This window comes from Hylobates moloch, unplaced genomic scaffold, assembly GCF_009828535.3.
Source record: "Hylobates moloch isolate HMO894 unplaced genomic scaffold, HMol_V3 SCAFFOLD_18, whole genome shotgun sequence".
NCBI classification, from domain to species: Eukaryota; Metazoa; Chordata; class Mammalia; order Primates; family Hylobatidae; genus Hylobates; species Hylobates moloch.
The window spans coordinates 49,571,228-49,585,995 of NW_026652293.1; the positions used below are offsets into that span (position 1 = coordinate 49,571,228).

General features: G+C 36.5%; 1 protein-coding gene across 1 annotated transcript in view; it reads right to left on the minus strand.

The window, feature by feature from the left end:
• The window catches only part of USH2A (usherin), a 798,563-nt gene that overhangs the window by 258,951 nt on the left and 524,844 nt on the right, over window positions 1-14,768 (minus strand). The window contains exons 41-43 of the mRNA XM_032136481.2: window positions 11,703-12,331; window positions 1,701-2,035; window positions 698-820 (exon numbers count right to left, since the gene is read on the minus strand). Coding sequence (XP_031992372.1) covers window positions 698-820; window positions 1,701-2,035; window positions 11,703-12,331 — 1,087 coding nt within the window. The remainder of the gene's footprint in view (window positions 1-697; window positions 821-1,700; window positions 2,036-11,702; window positions 12,332-14,768) is intronic.

Consider the following 14,768-nt stretch of genomic DNA (forward strand, 5'->3'; position numbering starts at 1 on the left):
TTGAGACGGAGTCTCGCTCTGTCACCCAGGCTGGAGTGCAGTGGCGCGATATCGGCTCACTGCAAGCTCCGCCTCCCGGGTTCACGCCATTCTCCTGCCTCAGCCTCTCCGAGTAGCTGGAACTACAGGCGCCCGCCACCACGCCCGGCTAATTTTTTGTATTTTTAGTAGAGACGGGGTTTCACTGTGGTCTCGATCTCCTGACCTCGTGATCCACCCGCCTCGGCCTCCCAAAGTGCTGGGATTACAAGCGTGAGCCACCGCGCCCGGCCTGGACTGAATCAATATCTTACAATCAATTATAAGTCATTATAATTCATTTACAAGTCATTTCTAGAAATAGCAAGCATTCTACAAGTGCCCAGGAATTTTCCCCATTTTGTATGTGTTCAATATTTCCAAATTCTTCCATTACGTTTTATGTCTAGATAGAGCTGTGACAAAGGCAATAGGTTAAGGCTTGAACATCTACAAGTTCAACTTCAAAAGGCTTATTTTAAGCATGCAGTTAAGATGGAAAACATTAAACATGCTGACTGTTACAGTTGGATGATTAATGCCACAGATAATAACCAAACATGTTTTATTGCATAACTGATAACATGCTCACACAATGAAGACACTAAAATACTTTGAACTATTCAACATGCCCAGAACTCAATGCCAGCATTTGTTTTTATAGTTTTTGTAATCTCACCTGCTAAGACCCTTATCTTCATAAAACCACTGAGTTCCTGAATAAATATTGTGCCACCGATTTAAATCTTCTGGGGGATTTGATGCAAGTGGTTGCTGGATTTTACGTCTCAGAAGCTCATATCTAAAGCAAAAGACAAGCAGGAACATCAGGATTATCTCAATTAATATTGAGATTACCAAAACTCAGGCTGTTTTGTGGCATGTGCGTGTGATATATGTGTGGAAGCATAAAGAGTAACATCTTAAGTTTACAGTTATGTGGTTTTGTTTCAGATGAACATTTTTTTCTGGATCAAGTTCCATATATTTAATATTTTGAAGAATCAGTTACATTCACATTTTACTATTATCTCCCAGAATGATAGCATTTTAGATTTCTTCTTAGTTAGTTTGCCAAATCTTTACTGCCAGTTTCACGCAAAGTAGAAACACACAACGCTTATCAAGTTAATGGTTTCCTATGATTATCAATACTTTATAAACAATGATAATATTATCAACTTTGTATTCTTGGCCAAGTATCAAGTTTGGGTTGTTGCAAAACCATTTCTGAATCACACCTCTTTTCTTTCATCTTATCTGGATCCCTGACCACACTCCTCACAAGTTTCCATATGCTAACAACATGCCAAAGAATTACTGTGTTAGCCTTAGAATTCTGAGGTACATTTGTGCAAATGTATCATATAGAACATACATCAGGTTTGCCTAACATATAATAAAAGCATATGTTGAAAATGAAGTGATGGATTATGTAGCAAATCCTTAGAGAATAGTGATTGTGGTTTCAAGGGTTTTTAGTTCTTCAAATTGATAAACTTTGATGTTTCCATAATAAGTTGAAGTGTACAGTATGATAGTGTATGAAAGTTATAAGTCAGAGGATATTCAATGCCAAATCAGTTCTATGTTCATATAGGAATAAAAGCCTCCTTCATTTCCCTACTTCTCAGAGAGATAAGGACTATAGCAAAATAAAAATCATAGTCACCTTCTCTTACCTCAAATTAGGTCCATTTGGCTTGGATGGTGGTTGCCAAGAAATCACAACATATGATTCACTTAGTGGAATCACAGACAATGGGCCAACATTCTGAGGTACGGTGGGGTGAGTGGTAACATAGGTAGGTAAACTCTCTGTGCACCCTCCAAGGTACCCATTACCCCCTGAGCAAGCAACAATGGTGACAGAATAATTAGTGAAAGGAATCAGATGAGTAACTTTCTGACTTAACACTGCGGAAGTCACATTGGTTATAGTGATGTGAGGGTCAGGCATGCGAATCTCATAGCTAAGTATGTCTCCATTCTGGATGAGTGGGGGTTTCCAAGTGACCTGAAATGAAAGATAAACTTAGAATCAGTGTGACGATACGGGAATAGAGCAACTGAAGTTCACGAGGCCTAGAATTTTGCTCTTGTTTTCAGTTAAGTCATTTTCTAAATGGCTACATTCTCCTGAGTCCTTTGGATTAGACAGTAATGAAGGGGTTGAGATCAATTAGCAGTACTCCAGGAGCTAAATGAAATGCTGTTTCCTGGGTTTGGCTTTCAGTCTTGCCACTTTCTACCACTGTCAGACTGATACACACCTTAGTGATTCATTGCCACTGTGAGTGTTCTGAAGGACACAGAGCAGACACATGGAGAAAATTCACACATCCACATGCTTCAATAGGGTTGCATAGGATTTGATAGTTTTCATGTTTATAACTCAATTAAATGAAACATCAGAACTCATTTCTTTGCACTGTTAGTGTGCCTGCCAAATAAGTCACTTTTTCTTGGAGGAAAGGAAAGAGAAATCATTATTCATAATTTCTGAAGATGCAAAATTGAGTTCCTGGATCTTATTTATATATAACTTAGAATTAAAGCATTAACAGCACATCCTCTTCTCAGGGATAAGAAAGGTATAGAAAGCTTTTAAAAAGGGAAGCCAAAGATGTTTGTGCTTAGCTAACATGTGGACTTGAGCATCAGAAGAAAGAACAACATTTTGTAATAGAATTCTAGAATGTCTGAAGTTTATTTTCTTTTCTGGCTAAACTGTACAGGAGCACAGTGGTAACACACTCGTGTTCTTATGGGGAAAGAGATCCTAAAAATGTGCACAGGCCATGACAAAAATCATTTATTTACATGTTATCCTGTTTCATCTCTTTTACTGCTACCTTCTAGTGCTCCTTATATAAATGCCAGGATATATATCTCACGTCCCAGCCTGTAAGCTTCCTCATAGCAGGGATAAATTGTACATTCACTTAGTACCATGTGCACAGAGGTGGAGTTCAGTTAGTAATTATAGTCATGTTTTGTTAGATTATATTTTTTTCCCTAGCATACAGTTATTTTGAAACTTTAAGAGACAGGTTTCTACAAGGTGAAATATTTATACGTACATTTGTACCTCTATGTAAACCAAAGAGGAGCAATATAGAAATTAAAATGGAGAAGGACCGACCATAATTTTCTATCTTAAATCAAGGGGAAAAGTTTCCTCCAGGAGGACTATGACCTGAGATTTTTTAAAGAGTCTTCTTACTAATAATTGGTGACAAAAAGGGCTCTCACCACATGTTAGTTGGACAATTGCTTGATGATTACTTTGGTAATTTATAATTAACAATGGGCCATTATCTACCAAATTATACTACAGGGGATGAAATCATTGTTAATCTTAAAAAAACTTTTTGGAGAGTTCTAAGAAGAGAGGCTGGGATGAAGAGAAGTTTTAGATGTGTTCCTTATAAACATAGAGGATTTGCCTGGATGTGGAGAATAGTTTTAAAAACACCCTACAACAGGCAAAGGTTGTAGAACAGACATAGGACTCTACTTGCTTTGGAGGTGCAATGCTGTCTGTGGACCTGAAAAATGAGTCAAGGTCAAACTCAGAGAGCTTCCTGGTATTTGTAACAGAAATGAAAAAAAGAAGAGCTATCACAGCTCAATTCAACCTGACTAATCTGAAGAATACGGCTTTCTTGCCTCTTAGACCAGAATACTTTGAGAGTTCAGGTCAGAGCTTGGCAACACTTTAAACAATTAATACTTAGTCCTTGCCCATGCCTATGTCCTGCATGGTATTGCCTAGGTTTTCTTCTAGGGTTTTTATGGTTATAGGTCTAACATTTAAGTCTTTAATCCATCTTGAATTAATTTTTGTATAAGGTGTAAAAATACCAAAAATCACCTGGGTGTGGTAGCAGGTGCCTGTAATCCCAGCTACCTGGGAGGCTGAGGCAGGAGAATTGCTTGAACCAGGGAGGCGGAGGCTGTACTGAGCAGAGATTGCACCATTGAACTCCAGCCTGGGCAACAAGAGTGAAACTCCATCTCAATCAATCAATCAATCAATCAATCCATGTGTCCAAGATTTTTTTTTTTTTTTTTAAGACAGCGTCTCACTCTGTCACCCAGCCTGGAGTGCAGCAGTGTGATTTCAGCCCACTGCAACCTCTGCCTCCTGGGTTAGAGCGATTCTCCTGCTTCAGCCCCCTGAGTGGCTGGGAGTACACGCGTGTGCTACCACGCCCGGCTAATTTTTGTAGTTTTAGTAGAGAGGGGTTTTGCCATGTTGGCCAGGCTGGTCTCGAACTCCTGACCTCAGGTGATCCACCTGCCTTGGCCTCCCAAAGTACTGGGATTACAGGCGTGAGCCACCACGCCCGGCCCATGTCCAAGAATTTTAAGGAGCCAGTTAACTAAATATTGTATTCTATTCTTTTCTATGCTTAAGACCACATTTATTATTGTATGTGTAGTGAAAATATATGAGATTAAAGCTTTCAGTTTGTTTAATTTCCTATGACCTTTTGTATTCCATTGTACATAAGAAAGATTATGAAATATTGTTGCATCCCTAAAAATTCCGACAAAAGAAAGAACATGTTATTGGCCTGAATAAGCAAGAAATGTGATCTCTAAAACAATATTACATTAAAACTTTTAAATAGAATTATAGTTTTGCACTGGAAATAAAATGTTTACTTCAGAGATGGCTTTCCTATCATAATGACTTCTTTTATTTGAGTGGTTAATGATTTAGATTTCCATTTTTTCTGTTTATTATAAGTCTTCAGAAAACACGACAGCTAAATTGCTGGTTAAGTGTTTAAGGAACGATTGACTTTTAGCAGCTCTTTCACATCCCTGAAAAGTCTCTCTAAAAAAATCATGGCACCTTCAAAGTTCCCCATTTTAAGCAGAAACTTAGACATGCAGGTTAGTTGACCAGCTTCAGGCTTGAAAAGAGTAACACACAAAAGCATAGTAAACAACTTCCTCACTTCTTTAACTCTATCAAACTATTTTTAAGAACTTTATGAATAAGAGCATTTATGAAGATTGATATATGGGTTAAGAATGGACTAAGAGATGATAAGTGTCTCAACGCTGTGAGGCTTTAGGCAAAACATTTGACATCTCCAGGTCTTGGAACCCTCATGTCTAACGTGAAGAGACAATCCTTGCCATCATGTGTAGACATAAGATTGTGTAATTCTAAGAGTATTTTGTCAATAGAAGATAAAAATGTACCATAAAGAAAGATCACGTGGAAATATGTGACTCTGTACAGTGTAGCAATTCCTCTTATGATGGACTCCCCTGAAAAATTCATACAGAATAAGATGTGCAATAAATATTTGTTGAAATAAAAATAAAGTTGTCTTTCAAAATGTCTTCCTTTCATTTAAAAATATTGATCTTAATTTTTAATTTCAAATATTCTATTTGCATTTTTTCAATCAGAGAAAGAATACAAATATATAAATACAAGAGACATTAATTGTGGCTCTGTTTTATTTCACTCAGGTGAAAAGGTAACAGTCTAAAGTTTATTCTTCCATACTTTTTGTGTGCTCATACAAGCAAAGTAAATATACTCATACATATCCTAGGTCTCTCTCTCTTTCTCTTTTATTTTTTAAAAACTTTTCACAGAAAAAAAGTTCTCTACCCTTTATGCTACAACTTGCTTTTCAGACTTAATTGATTATGGACACACCCTATTATTTTTTACGGTTGCATAATATTCCTTTTATGGTTGAAAACAAATTATTTGTTAATCCTACTGACATTATTTTATGCTAAAAATAATATTTGAAAATGTATGCAATATGTGCTCTTGTGTTTCATATTGGAAAGATTACCAAGGATTGCCATGCCAAAAGGAAAATGCATATTTAATTTTAATCATTATTGATATACTACTTTCTTAAAAAGTTGGGGAAATTCACTTAATCACAAACAATGAAATTATCCATGACCTGTGCCTCCACAAACTCTTGAAATTACTGATACTAGTTTTTGCTAATATTACTTGTTTCTTTAATTAATTTTCATTCCCTTGACTTTATGTGAGGTATGAATGAAAAATTAATTGTGGTTTTTGTCATTATTTTTAATGGTAAAAACCATAATTACTTTTGCACCAACCTAATATATCCTCTTACCTAAATTATTTTCTATTAAAGTACCTTGTATTATAAATTATTAGAAGGTCTATGTATATTAAGGTGAAATTGATTTGTCTGTAGTATGTGTTACAGATATACTTTCCCAATCTATCTTTTGAATGTTAACTTTTTTTGGTGAGGGGGGCAGTTTATGCCTTAGAAAATCAATCAGATTATTTCTAGCTATCTTTTTTTTAAGCTGAGTCTCTTTTTTTCTTTAGAAAGTGCTCCCCTACATTTAGATTACATGAAATTCTCCTTTTTTTCCTAAGATTTTTACTTTTTAACATTAACTTTTGTTTTTGTTTTTTTTTTTTTTTTGAGACAGAGTCTCGCTCTTTCGCCCAGGCCGGAGTGCAGTGGCGCTATCTCAGTTCACTGCAAGCTCCGCCTCCTGGGTTCACACCATTCTCCTGCCTCAGCCTCCCAAGTAGCTGGGACTACAGGCGCCCGCCACCACGCCTGGCTAATTTTTTGTGTTTTTAGTAGAGACGGGGTTTCACCATGTTAGCCAGGATGGTCTCAATCTCCTGACCTCGTGATCTGCCTGCCTCCGCCTCCCAAAGTGCTGGGATTACAGGCGTGAGCCACTGTGCCCGGCCTAACATTTTTTAGTTTATGGGAATTTATTTATAATATGATATGATAAAGGGATCTGTTTTTTCCTTATACATTGATAGTTGGTCAGGCTAGTATCATTTTTAAAGCAAACCATTCTTTACCAATGAAATAAAATGCAGCTCTACCTACAATAAGTCATTTCAACAAACACTCGTATCTATACCTAAACTCTCTAGTTGGTTCCAATGGCCAGTTGTCTTTTTTTATGCCAATACCATATTATTATAATTAAATGGCTTTAGAGTAAGTTTACATACTACAGAAAGTACCACCTCACTATTCTTCCACAATTTTCTATAATATTTTCAATCATTTAGTCTTCTATTTATACTTTAAAATCATTTTATCTAGCTTCATCCATGAAGCTATCATTCTCAGTAAACTAACACAGCAACAGAAAACCAAACACCGCATGTTCCCAACACCGCATGTTCCCACTCATAAATGGGAGTTGAACAATGAGAACACATGCACACAGGGAGGGGAACATCACACACTGGGGCCTGTCAAGGGGTGGAGGGTAAGGGGAGGGAGAGCATTAGGACAAATAACTAATGCATGCAGGGCTTAAAACCTAGATGAGGGGTTGATAGGTGCAGCAAACCACCATGGCACATGTATACCTATGTAACAAACCTGCACATTCTGTACATGTATCCCTGTATTTAAAGTAAAATAAAAAATAAAAAATCATTTTATCCAGTTTGAAATAAACAAAAAACATTGGCATTCTGATTTGAATGATGTTCAGTTTATATGTTGACTTTGGAAGGATTGTCTTGTTACGGAATTAAGTCCTTCCATCCAGGAAGATTGCACTTTTTTTCCATTTGTTGCAGTGTAAAGAAGGAGAGAAGAGCATAGGCTCTAGAACCCTGTTGCCTGGGTGTGAAGTCCAACTCTTACTCCTTATGTAATCTTATGCAGATTACTTAATCCCTCATTCTCAGTTTTCCTGTCTGTAAAATGGGAACAACAATAGCATCTATCTGACACAGTTGTAGTAAGAATTAAATGAAAGCAATTTCTAGAACATAACATGAACTCAATGAATATATTTTCATTATTATTTTATTTCCTTCGGTACATTTTTATACTTTTTGTCTGTGGTTTTAGTAGACATCAAACATTGGCCCATCTTTAAAAGTCAATGAGGATGATGATTAAGACTCAACTTCTTTTACTTTGCTTTATTATCAAACCCATAAATGAGTGACCCTAAGTGTACATAGCAGAGGAAAGGAAGCTACACATGTCTGTGGTCTGGGTGACACTGTTCCTTGTGGCGCTCCTGCCAAGGCTGGTGGCTTCAGCTGTCTGAGCTGAGTGAGGACCCTACTGTATAAGAGGAGCTGACAGCTGCAGGATTACTCTATTTTATTCCACTTTACCTGTGAAAAAGTGGACAGGGCCATCAGGGTTTAGAGGCTCATGATGTTATCATAAAAGAAGTTTTTTTTTTGTTTTTTTGCTGCATCATAGTCGTGCAACTTAGTTATTTATACATATTATTTCTTATCAATCTTCAATTCAAGGCTTCAGTGCAGCAGTTTATACATTGACTTTATCCCATTTAAGTACCTTCTTCCTAATCTGATTTTACTTTGACTTTTTGTTAGAAATGACTTCTTAATTGTATGCCTTTTTTTCTGCATCTATTGATCAAAAAAAAAAAAAAAACATATGGGCTTTCTACTTTAATTGTTTGATGTAAGAAGTATGTTGATAGATTTTTTGATGTTGAACCATCCTTACATTTTTAAAATGAAATCAATTTGTCCTTGTACATCATTCTTTTAATATACTGCTTAATTCAATTTGGTAATCTTTTATTTAGAAATTTTGAATCTATATTCATAAATGAAATTAGTCTATAGTTTCATTGAACTGTTTTAGGTCTTGGTAGAGCATTTTTACCAACCTTATAAAATGAAATACATTTTCTTAGGTGATTAAATATTAAATAAAAGTGCATGTCTTTCACTTTTTCAGGTGACACAACTCTTTGACATTATATATTTATTTTTCTTGTAATCAAATAAGATTTTAAGCATATTATTTCATCTATGCTGCTGTGCTCTCCAATTTTTCTCAAGGCTCATATTTATGCGAAGTCATATCACCTCTTTTAGTACTTACTAATAATATGTTACACTGCATTTATTTTCTAGTTGGCCTAAGTATGTGTTGTCTCTCTTGCTTTCACTATTGGACTGTAAGTCTTACAGGTGGCATTGTATGGAGGAAAAAACCACATTGCACAAAATGAGTAACACTAAGGTGAAATAGCAACTCTGCTCCTTGCATTATCTCCCACCCTATCAGCTGGTATTCCATATTTCTCTACACTCAATTTGTTCTTCTCCCCCAGGTCCTTATTACTTCCAGGTATATTACATAGTTATTTGTTTGCATTCTGTCTAAAATGTAATCGCCATGAGCCTAGGGACTTCATCTTGATCTCTTCTGTGTCCCCACTGCCTAAAAGAGGCACTTACAAAGATGTTCACTCATGTACTGATGTTCCGTAAATGTCAATAGAACTGAAAGTATTGTTGTTACTGCTGTTAATATTACTGACAATTCCTTCATCCATCTTAATACCTGGAACAACCCTCTATGACAAATAGTTGAATTAATTTCTTAACCAATGCATTAATGACTATCCTTCCATTATTTCATATAAAATATTTTCTATTTGCAATTTGGACTTTTAAATCTCATATTTTACAAAGAGAAGTCATTGTTTAGCTGTCATATACCTCTGTTTACCAGCTAAGCTATATCATGAGAACGTCTACTTTGGTAAAGTCTTAAGATAGTTCTGAACATGTGAGCCAATAATACTGAAGGACAGATATGTTATCTTAATACTCTTTAAATAGTATATAGCATTAAATACTAGACTCAGTTGAATATTCCTGCTGATTCTCCTTATTGATAACTTTTTATTTCCTAGTTATAAGATGAGAATAAAAAGTGTGAATTTTTAGAATATTACTAGTGTATAATGTTCATATATTTCAGACACCTTCTTACAGACATTTAGATTCCTGACTTGGGGTTACCAATGCCTTGTGGCCTCAGGTGAGTGCCTAGCCAGGCTAATCTAAATTTCTCTAGCTAGCTGACAAGTCGTGTATATTGTTTAATTCATGGGTGATATTACAAAATCAAAAGAGGGTAAAAATGTGAAGAAAAGTCGTGTATATTGTTTAATTCATGGGTGATATTACAAAATCAAAAGAGGGTAAAAATGTGAAGAAAAAGCCAGGCAACCTGATACTTTTAATTATTGTTTATATATGCTGAATCAAGTAGAATTGTGCACCGAGTTCCTCTTCTGAAAATACTTTTTTTTTTTTTTTTTTTTGAGACGGAGTCTCGCTCTGTCACCCAGGCTGGAGTGTGGTGGCACAATCTCGGCTCACTGCAAGCTCCACCTCCCAGGTTCACGCCATTCTCCTGCCTCAGCCTCCCGAGTAGCTGGGACTACAGGCGCCCGCCACCATGCCTGGCTAATTTTTTTTGTATTTTTAGTACAGACGGGGTTTCACAGTGTTGGCCTGGATGGTCTCGATCTCCTGACCTCGTGATCTGCCTGCCTCGGCCTCCCAAAGTGCTGGGATTACAGGTGTGAGCCACCACGCCCGGCCTGAAAATACTTACTCTTTTTCAGATCGGCCACAATCAGTAATGCCAAGTTATAAAATTTTTATTCGAAATAATCCAGAACAATGTCCATTATGTAGTGCTGCCTTTGTAAAGAGACTGTGTTTGCTTCGCTGCATCATAGTGATTGGTACTGCTACCAAAGTTTTACAAAATTATCCCAAGATTGAAAAAAAAGTCATTTCTGGAATGATTATTAACTCTATGCTTGGGTTTTGTTTTTGGCTTTGTTTTTATTTTGAATCAAGAGCAATTCTTTACATTGCTCAGTTCATACAATAAACATTGTATATCGTGTACTTAAAATTAATTTTCCATTAGTGTTTAATGAATGGAATTCTATGCACATATTTATATCAAAAATGTGTGTTGCTTTGACCAGCTTCATATTAAAACTAACAAAGATTTTTAAAAATAGCTTTTAATTTGTAGGTTAAATTAAATTTCTCCAACAATTTACACTATTTAGCATCACCTAGTGTTTGCTTTTGGTGGGGGAGAGAGAACACACAACATAGATCCAAGTAATAATTTCAGCAGATGAACTTTGCTGTTATGCAAATGTCCTTTGTTTTGTGCTCCGGTGAGCAAGCTACTGTACCAATGCTTTTGGCAGTAGTACAAGACTGAATCCATGGAAGCATGTGTGTATTTACACAAAAGAGGCTTCTAAGCTACAAAACTCCCTCCTGTTTGGTTACACTAATTTCCCTTGAATGAAGTTTGTATGCCAGCCAAAACAATGGTAGTTATCCTGTCCTCTAGAGTTCATTCCCAATAGAATGAGGTGAATAATTGAACACTTTCTGGATAGCCCGTTAATATGCTATTTTTATTTCTTTCCCCATTACTTTGATTCTTTGATTATTAAAAAATGCCAGACTATTGGTAATGGAAAATTTTGTTAATATGCTAATTCATTCCTCCGTATTTTCCCATCTCTTCTCATTTTCTGATCTATTTAAATCTGACGTGGTGGTTAAGCTAAGCATCCCATTGTGGCATTCAAAGTATTTCAGGTGTGCGAGGCAAATGGCAGCATCTCAACAATATAATTAAGGGGATACAGGGAGACATGAAAAACTGACATCGAATTTAAGATAGTTTGGGCCAAAGGCCAAAACCCAGTTTTTCCAGTGAATGCCTAAAACAACAAATGTGTTTGTTCAGTCAGTAGATGGCTCTGTTCAACACAATCTGGGGTACATTCCTAAGTCTGCAAAGGAGAGATAATAGTCAGTATCTTACCTGGGCTGCGTCGGGTTCCAGCACCGTCACCACAGGCGGCTGCAGCCCAGCAGGTCGTGAGGGTCTTGTGGTAACTTCTACCCAAGCACTGCTGTTTGTGCCTCCATGAAGAGTGCTCATCAGTACCCGATATTCGTATTTTGTCCATGGGCTAAGAGTAGAAGTCTTGTCAATAAACCCCATGGAATGACTCCTTGGGAGAGTCACCAGGGTAGTAACTTCTTCCTTTCCTTTGACTCTTCTCTCAATTGTGAAATTCTCCACCAAGCCATTGGGGTGGGTAGGGGGTTGCCAAGATATAATCACAGATGTTGGAGTATCAGAGAACAGCTCTGGACTTGGGATCCCTTCTGGTGCCCCTGGGAGTGTCCATACAGTCTGGGACTCTGGCGAAAGGGAACATCCTTTTGAAGTGCAGGCTTCTACCTGAAACTTATAGGCAGTATATGGGTGTAAATGCATCACTGTGCAATTAGTGACATTTCCAGGAGTTCTCAAGTATAGACGGCCATGTAGATAAATGTTATAATGGGTAATAACCCCATTGGATTTTCTAGGATGCTTCCAGGTGACCAACATCATTCTTGACTTCACATCCAGAAGAATCGGAGGAACTACAGGTCCAGGTTCTGTAAAATAAAACAAATCCAGAAAGTGATTCCTCTTGGAAACGTCCCACCTCTCCTCAAAGCTAAAATGAGTGATAGCTCTACTACAAGGACATGAAAATGAACACTTGGTAAAGGCCAATAAGTAAATAAATAAGTGCCATAAAGACAAGGACTGTGATTGCTTTGCTCATAAATTTTGCATGTGAAATACTTGTTGAATATTATGAAACTAAAATTGTCATTTTCCTAAGATAACTATCAAAATCATCTCTTTTTATTCAAGCCAATGGTTAAAAAAATGAGGATTTAAAAAAATAAATGTAATAAACATACAAGAGGGCAGTTGTTACTAAAGTTCTAGCTTCCACTACATTTTTTTTCTAGAGCCCCAGTAACTAATTATAATCAATAACACTATCATAACAAACTTGCATACTTTACAGTCCAGTAAAATCCTTCAGCATCTCTCATTATATATTCTATATTATATTTGGTTCTGTTTATCATTCTAATCCATGTTTTGCAATTTATCTACTCCCTGTTAATATTATAGGTGATTTTTTATTGTGGCTGTGACAGAAGCTGCCGATTTAGCTCTTTCACCTACTGATAAATAAACAATGCACAGATCTGACCTTTAGGTTAACAGGTTTTATGCTTGCTCCACTCAGCACTCTAACTGATTCAATTATCATAAAGGTTCAGGAGGCTCCATGAATACTGAAAAAGGCCCACCATATGCCTGCATAGGTGCTGTGGAACAGCAAATATTCTGCAGCCCTCCAGAGAAATTCCTTAATTGTAAATAATTTCACCATGCGACACAATCAAGTCACCTTGAATGCAAACCCCTCAGCCTGCGGAGGCAAAGTGTTATTTAAGCTTTACTGGGCTGCGTTAAATTCTGCAATTTGAAGGGCTGTTAAGTTTTTCAATTGAAATTTCATTTAAAATGCAGGTGCTTTTTATTATATTGAGGCTTTACTGCTCTCTAGGTACAAGCAAGAACATGGTGCAATAACACAAATCTGGCTCAATCACTGATCAGTAACAGCTGTAATTCCAGAACATTTAGCATTCTTATAAACCACGGCCTCAAATCTATAAATTGCTAAAACAGATCAAGAAAATACTATATCCCCCTTTTCTGCCCACAGCAATTTTGACATTTATGAGATTTTTTCTGTGAACATTAGATTTTATTGAAAATCTTTAAAAAAGATATACTTGGATTTAGTAATCATTTAAAACAGCATTGATTATGTGAGTGTGTGTATGCGATTCAGTGTTATACCGAAGGTTGAAATATTAAATGCAACCACTGCTTCGCAGGGCCAGTGACTGCAATAATAGTTGGTTATATGGGCATACTTTCACACAACAGGATCCATGTATTTGTCACCAACTGGACTGATGGTAGAATCATAATTACTTTTCGAAGCAAAAGATGTTATAGTGCACTAACTCTGAAATCAAGCTATTTCTGACAATTTGGTAATGTATCCTATTTGAAGAAAAATCCCTAAAAAACCCCTAAAACCAGGAGTCTTGGCATAAATCACATTTTCCGTTTTAGTCTCTTGTTAGCTTTCATTTTAAAGCTTTCTTAAAACCGCTATGCCATTTCTTACTTTTGCTCTCTGGTATAGAGTAGCAGTAGCAATTATTATATCAAAATGGGGATACAGTTCCTTTCTTATTTATACTTGTCATCTAGATTTGGCTATTTCCCAGAGAAAAGCAAGTACGAGTCTTGTAAGATATCAATGTTGTTTTGAAATCTAAAAAAAAAAACCACAAATCCCCTGAGACTGGGTTTTCATAAAATCAATGGTGGAGATTCAAGTCTTTAATGTCTAACCTTATCTCACCCTCTCTTCCCCAAAGAGAGTAATATACACTTAAAAATCAGAATGTTTTTTATTAGGGTTTTCATCTGGGTCTTGCATAATTATTCCTCATATGTGAACTATCAAACTGTGAGCTTCTTCAGGGAAAAGAAACAACAATGATGCAGTTTGTTCTCTGTGATTAGGGGGATAAGGCTTTTATTTCTCCTGAATATGATGATAGTATTATGGGTGAAACATCCATGATAATGAGATGCACTTGCACTTCAAACCCCCACAGTACACAGCCTTTTCTTAAAGATGATCTCTTATCTTGGGAAAGGAGAGATGTTCAATTTCAATTTCATGATTTTTTTCCCCCTTAAAAGCCAGCATACATTTTATTAGCTTCCCGCTCTGGCTGAGTAGATTCGCTGCTCTTGTTGCAGAAGGGTCCTTTAACTTGTGTGATTCTGAAGAGGAAGCTGAAAGCAGCTTAATTAGCTCCTTTGGCTAGGGAAGTGTTAAAACCTGACTCCTGGCACTCTTTCAATTTAGTGCTTTAAAATGATAAGCCGAATCATCTAATTCTATATACAAATCAACTGGCCTGCAACTGCATGGTT